The 7350-nt window shown below is 34.0% G+C and overlaps 1 protein-coding gene across 1 annotated transcript; it reads right to left on the minus strand.

Moving 5' to 3' along the window:
• Nucleotides 1-211: 211 nt before the first annotated feature.
• LOC143529225 (uncharacterized) lies at nt 212-3023 on the minus strand. The gene is made up of 6 exons (XM_077025054.1): nt 2583-3023; nt 1415-1594; nt 1115-1327; nt 915-1004; nt 300-476; nt 212-241 (listed from the first exon to the last, which is right to left on the minus strand). Exons 1-6 carry the CDS (start codon nt 3021-3023, stop codon nt 212-214), a joined length of 1131 nt encoding a protein of 376 aa, XP_076881169.1.
• Nucleotides 3024-7350: the final 4327 nt, after the last annotated feature.

A 7350-nucleotide genomic window follows, 5' to 3' on the forward strand; every position in this document is an offset into this window, starting at 1 on the left:
TAGAAATATCTCTTTCGTCTTCAACCGAGCCATCAGTAACGAGAAAGATAAGAGGAATTGACTCCTCGGTCTTACCAACCATGTCAAGTGCCTGAATATTAATCAAGATCATCATAACATTAATCTTGCAATATTATAATTTATACCAATAAAAAAAATAAAATAAAAAATGTGTAAGTTTGATTTGTAACCTTGGTAATTAGTACCTGTTTTAATGGGCACATAAGGTTTGTACCTCCCTCTGCAACCAAGTTTTCCCACATCCATTCGGTTGCATTTGTGATTGTTTCTTCTGTTACCAGCTCTAACGAAGATGAAAACGATTGAATATCTTCATTAAACGCTATAATATTAAACGAATCTCCATGGTTAAGCTTTGAGAGGGAGGCTGTTATCGCGTATTTTGATTGCTCGAGAGGGGTATCGCGCATGCTCCCACTTATGTCTAGTAAAAATATCATTTCTTTTCTGTAAACCTATTAGAGTTGATCAAAAACAATAATATCGATCACAAATATTGGTTACGAGAATCATCATGAGTTAACGATGTTCTAAAGGTTATCACTGACCTTGTGATCTTTGTTAGTCCCGGGAAAAAGATAAAAGCAAAACATGTCTCTCTGATCAAAATCATATAGAGGTGGACTCTGCAGGAGCAGACCACCTATGATCTCATTCGAGCATACCTCCAAAGACGTGATCAAACTCGTTAGATTTATTACATGTAGCAATTTTGACTCGTTTACTTATTTATAGGTCGATTTTGGTTGTGTTTTTAATCTTGAATGCTTTAAACGTCGGGACAAATAATAATTTAGCTAAAAATGAATAGATGGGTCGATTTTGGTTGTGTTTTTTAAAAAAATGTTGGCGGGCTCGTACAAGAAAAAGACATAAGTTATCCAAGGTCTTACCGAATAAGCAAAATAGAAGTCATGAGTGGACCATTTCATAACTTCAGCCTCATATAAGAAGCTTGCTTCTCCAGCTTGTTGTTGCACCTCCTTTCAAATGATAAAGAAAGATGTTAAATATTATGAGAAGAAATATATATATATATATATATATATATATATATATATATTAAATGATTTAAACTTAAATAAGGAGATACCTTAAATGGGTGACTTGCAAATCTACATGTAATCATAGTCTCAGTACCAGAGTTTACATTAAGTGACACTTTTTCTATTTTAGGAGTTGTTTTATCCAAAGGTAAAACATATGAAGGGAAAGTGAATGGCACATTGAGGCAGAATTCATCATCTTGATACAACAGTTTTTGTGACCATCTAGCTTTAACATGGATAATGGATCCACCATCAACCTGAAGAAGCAAGTAATAAAAGAGTTATTACTTATAAATATTGTCACGCTTATTTGAAAAATGCTCCCAGTTATAAACGTGTAAAACATTTTTCACACGTTTATCATAAACATGGGGAATTTTTAGGGTGTATGTGTTGTGTTTCATCATGAACCCGTCTTTTGCCTTGGCTACTCGGTCTGAATCTTTTTCATCGTTAGGCGCCATAACTAATTTGGTAATATATGATCTCTTGGCCGTCTCAACATCAACGTCTAGTAGTAGACCCTGTTAGCCAAACCATAAGTCCATAATTAATATTTTGATCAGCTATTAATTAGCAAACTTTTATACTTTAGGACTCAAGAAATAGCTTCAAATAGTATACATGCTTATTCAATATATAACCGGTTGTAAACACATAATCCATAGATATTTAATACATAACCTTTTGTAAAAATTGGATATGCACCTATGTATGCTATTTTAAAATGTGACATATAAAATAGTTTTTTCAGTCTTTCTTTCTCTTCATAGTTACATATAATTATCTTTTATGCACTACGTAACTGCATATGCAACTCGCATAGCTATATACTTAATTGATTATACATTGATCTAACATGTTTCACATGGTTTTCGTACTTGTGGTTTGTCTATATTTGCATCTTTAGTCTAATAGTTTTAAATATGCGTTTTTCATCCCTGTGGTTTCCATTTACTTGCAATTAACCTGAATTCACTAACTCTGTTAAGTTTGGTTGTTAAACTCATCAGTGTGCCCCTCACGTGATGGACAGTTTTGTCCTTTTCTCCCAAAATAAACCCCAGTCCTAATTCCAAGCCCCCTCACGTGAGATGCTGGGTTGTATTTGAGGAGAAAAAGGACAATATTGCCGCTCACATGAGGGGCACGCTGATGGGTCTAACGACAAGACTTAATAAGGTTAGTGAATTGGGTTTTAATTGCAAGTAAAATGAAACCACATAGATGAAAATCGTAAATTTAAAACTTTTGAACTAAAATCGAAAATTTAGACAAACAACAGGACGAAAACCACAGTTTACATTTTTACTTATATCTAAAAATCACATGATAAATTTTTTTTAATAAAATTGAACTTTAGAAAAATTATTTATGTTAATAAAAATTAAATTAATGAAAACGAAGAAAAATAGTGGCACGCCTTAACCCGGGGTTGTTGGTCCAGTGATAGATGCAACGCTTCTTATAACACGTAAATGTCCAGGTTCAAGTCTTAGGAAAAAAAACTACCTGCTCGCCCATGGGAATCGTGACACGACAATCACAACACTTACTCGCAGTCACGCAATGCACACGCCACACACCCGTAACCATAACAAAGGCAGTATCCAAACAACAGTCCACATTCATGGAAACCTCATGCATATGAAGAGGAATCAACGCGGGCGGATTACAACGCCCGTACACGTGTGGCTGGTAACTCCTTATATCCGGATTATCGACAATATCGGGTTCACTTATCATTGCATATACCATAGGTGCCGTTGGATGGTGCTTATCTGGCATTATTCGGAACGATGAGGTGGATGATAGTTGTGATTGTAACGTTGGACATTTGGACATTGATGGTGGCTTTGGTGGTTGTGTTGGAGGACCGTGTTTGCCGTAGTATATACGTTGGGTTAGTTTAAGTCCTATGTTAACTGACTTTGAGAACTCGTTGGTGGTCATTTGTGTTGTTATTAGTGTGAGTGTGTGACTTGTGTTTACCTATTTGCTTGTTGCATATATAGGACAGCCAATTGAATTTATATACTTTTGGAAGTTGGGTTGGTATAATATCGGGTGTGCAATAATTAAACCGTTAATTGAAAACGAACTGAAAACAAACGAATTAGCCAAAAATCGGTTACGGTTTTTGGTGTACACTCAGTTTACCAAAGAAAGCAAACTGAATTAACCGAACATATATAGGTTACGTTATTATTATTTTTATTTTTATTTTTTGGGTACCCTCGGTGGCTCGGTTAACCGAATCAACCAAAAGCGAAAATAAATTAACCAAAAGTTGATTACCGTTTTTTTGTGTACCCTAATTAGTTAACCGAAACCTGAATCAAACTATTCATATTTTCATATATTTCTATCTTGTATGTCTCTATTTTATTTTATATGTATTTATATCTCCATTTTATGTATTGCTAAGAAAACAATTTAGCCCAAGTTTGGTTTTGGTTATAACTGAACCGAACAGATTACAACCGACTGACCAAAATAGCTAGCCAAACCGATTTCGGTTAACAATTTTCCAAAACGAACCTATCAAATAATTTAATTATCACTCCCCCTCAACCCACCCCACCCCACCCACCCCTATCGCCCGCCCAATTTATCGTCTGGAGCGATGTTCACTCACAAAATCGCCCCAATTTATATGCATTTGTCGCCTCACTACGGCTGCTCTTAGAGATCTCATATGTGTACATTGTATCATGATTATGTACCCGAATATTTATTGTAGTTCTCGTACCGACTAACTATTTAATTACATGACAAGCTATTTATTTTAGTCTATAAATGAAAATATATATCTATTTTAAAACTTCACATAAAACAATTAATACTTATAATATGCAATATTTAATTGTTGAAAAATTAATGACATGTGGTTACTTACTAAGCTTTCCATAAGTAAGAAATAAAAGACATGAGATTCGGTAACATGAATGAAGTCATATGATGTTTAAATCCGACCGTTAATTGGAAGGACAAGTTTGCCGGTCAATTGAAATATCCTAATATCTAGCACCTTTTTAGTCGTGCTTATTGTATAAATGGTTTAAGATTCATTTACATATGCTAGCAAGCTAGACAAAAGTTAATAATTATCATCGAAATGTGGTTTACGGGTATACTATAGGAGAAGATGACATTTATTTCGAACTGATTTTGGTATGGTATTGAGCTCGAAAGTCGAATTAATTGAATATGAATCGTTTGGTGGCATGATCGTGTAGAAAGAGAAGGAACTATTGAATTTAATGTTATTGATTCCATAGAATAATTAGGCCGTGTTTGGTTTGTTAAAGAAAATGACTTTTAATCTAGAGATGGTTCGGTTATGATGTTTGTGGCAACGGTCTTCAATTATTACAGCATTCTTCGTTCGGGAATCATTCGAGCTCTAGCCTAGAGAGAGGCATGTGGTGCATTAGTTTCGGTTTTACATGTTTACTTCAAATAAATAGTTTTTATTTATTTATTTATTTGTTGTTGCTAAAATAATGATATTGAAGTTAACAGTTAATATAAACTATCAGGTGTTTACTTTCTGTAGGATTTGTGGAGTGTTTTGGTTATAATGAACAAGGATTTATGCAGCTTTTCGCTCTTGCATATCTTGCACCGAGGATTAAAACGGGTTGGTTCGTGCTAACTGCCAAGTCCTAACAGTTTTAACTAGTCTTTACACTGTTTGTTCATGCCCAAAACCGGTTGGTTTGATAGATTTTTTGTTTGTGATGAATGGCAACATAGAACATAGGGTTCATAGTTATGGAATGGTGTTGGTAACTCCAATGACGGATCCAGAAAATTTTCTCACACGGGCAGAAATTTTTTAGGTCAATAATTAGTTGACTATCGGTATTTAATTTTTTCTTCCAATCTGGTTCGGTCATTCGGGTCGGGTTAAATCAGTATATGAATTTTTTTCTCAGTCCGGTTCGGTATTTCCAATCTCGTCAAATCAGGTAGGGTCACATTCAAGAAAATTATAATCAAACAAAATATCTTATAAACAAAAAAAAAAAAAAAAACTGTGAAAAGTCACTAAAAATGCATAAATAAAATATAATATATGAAATGTTGTTTATTATGTATTTTTACTTTTTAAAATCTACCATAACATCATCTGGTGTCATCATCATCATCATCATCGTAATCAGTATATCCCACCAATAGCAATGCTATGGTAGGGTCTGAGGAGGGTAAGATGTAGACAGCCTTACCTCTATCCCATAGGGATAGAGAGGCTGCTTCCGGTGAGACCCCCGGCTCGATAGTAGTTTTGAATCAAGCCTTGGACATAAGACACATAATACTCAATCATCGGGACACCGGCTGATTGGTGCATGTGCCCTTGTCTTTCGGCTATCAACGCCACCACATGATGCCTGATTAACCATCCGCCACTTTTAACATTATTTTCACGTGATTAGTAAAATAACGTCAAAATTAGTGCAATTTTACTTTTGCCCACCCAAGGGTTCACACATATATACATTATATGTGCGCACCGCAAGCAGAGCGTAATAACATCATCTGGTGTGACATTCCTAAACAAATTTTTTCTCAATGAAACAAATACAACAATATTTAAATTCTGATAACCCATTTGATTATAAATCGGATTTCACGTACATCATCGCCGGAATATTTTTAGGGTTAGATGTCTATAGCTACATAATAAACAAATACAAATATCGTTTCTCCTTCATTTTCTTAAATTTCATTGTCACAATCCTTTTTCATTAAAGTAAGAAATTTACGGTTATATTGATGTCTAATAAAATTTTCAGTTCAAGTAACTATTCTTCTAGCCTTTTGTTCTAGGAAAACAATATATTATTATATATAATAATTAACAAGTTCGACGACACAATCATAAATCATATGATTACGTCGCCAAACTTCTTAATTATTGCATCATGGCACTGAAAATGAGTAGCTGGAGACGGCTGCTTTATGAAAATGAAGATATCATATTCTTTTAACCTATGTAAAGTTTTGATCCAATTTGTATTTTATGGGCTTTTTGAAAGGCTCATCTGATGGACTAAAGAAAAACTCTGTAATAGGCCAATTTGAGAATTAGGCTTAAGAGGGGTGGTTGTTCACTGGTTTGTCTAATTCGTTCATCCCCTAAATCTAATATTCTAAGTTAATTTTTTCCTATCTAGCATTATAACTTATTCTGTTATTAGTTTTCTGACCAGTGAATCATTAAGACGGTCGGTTCCCTATCCCGTTTTGTTATGTAAGCATTAAACATCGACGAGAAGTGATGATATGTATAAAGCTCTAGTTACGAGTTTTTCCATGGCTACGAATAACATTAGTCGAGTAAATGCGGTTGGACCCTTTAGTTTGTGTCTAAAAACAGGATCAGGGTTTCATAATGTTCCAAAGATTGATCTTGAAACATTAGGTGGGCAAAAGTGGACACTTTCTAGATACAAATTTGATGAAGCGGATTGGAATGGTGTCGAGTGTCCTCCTCGAATGTCGAAGATGATATTATGATTGAGACTTTATCAGATGGAGAACAATTTCTTGTTCTTTGATCTAGTGAATCAAAAGTTGGGATTCAGCTTGTCGTTGTTGGATCGAGGCATGTCTTGCAGCAGCTTCAACTTGACGGAAATTTCAAATTGAAATAAATGATCCTTATTCATAATCAATTACACTATATGTTATGGCTTCAACATTTAATCGTAATATTTGTTGGTTTGAATATCTAGCATATATTCACTTTTGGATTTCAATAGTATGTCTATACACTGAAAAACATGAACTACATAAAACCTAATTTTGGAGGCAAGATATAATACTAATAATTAAGACACATTTGGTTAGAGCATAATGTTTTGTTTGGTTAAACAATGTTGACCAATTCATGTTATCACCTACACGGATCACAATATTAACTTACACATACAAAATAGGTCATGTTAGCAAGTACACAAATCACAATATTAACCTATACTTGCGAACATTCTCGATCAATGTAGGATAAACATTCAAAGACACATCCGTAAACCACATGCATACACTGACAAAATGAATTTTTAATAAAGAACCATTTTATACAAACATGTTTGCTTATACACACATACAAAATGTAGGAAAAACACTGAAGACACATCCATAAACAATATTAATGATCTTAGGTGATTTTAGGATAGTAAAATGAGAAAATTTATTATATGAAAAATGTTCCCAAATTACTACTTTGTTATTATAAACCATGGAAACAGAACAACAAGTTCATACATCA

Source organism: Bidens hawaiensis, unplaced genomic scaffold (genome assembly GCF_021521415.1).
Source record: "Bidens hawaiensis isolate Kalapana, Puna unplaced genomic scaffold, B.hawaiensis_p1.1 tig00008515_1, whole genome shotgun sequence".
Classification (NCBI taxonomy): Eukaryota; Viridiplantae; Streptophyta; class Magnoliopsida; order Asterales; family Asteraceae; genus Bidens; species Bidens hawaiensis.

What these genes read in the sequence shown, in the direction of transcription:
- LOC143529225 (XM_077025054.1), bottom strand. Translation starts at nt 3,023, where the DNA reads ATGACCACCAACGAGTTCTCAAAGTCAGTTAACATAGGACTTAAACTA. An exon ending in CGATTCCCATGGGCGAGCAG is followed by an intron (nt 1,595 to 2,582) that starts GTAGTTTTTTTT and finishes TTTGGCTAACAG; the next exon opens with GGTCTACTACTAGACGTTGA. An exon ending in TTTCATCTTCGTTAGAGCTG is followed by an intron (nt 242 to 299) that starts GTAACAGAAGAA and finishes ACTTGGTTGCAG; the next exon opens with AGGGAGGTACAAACCTTATG.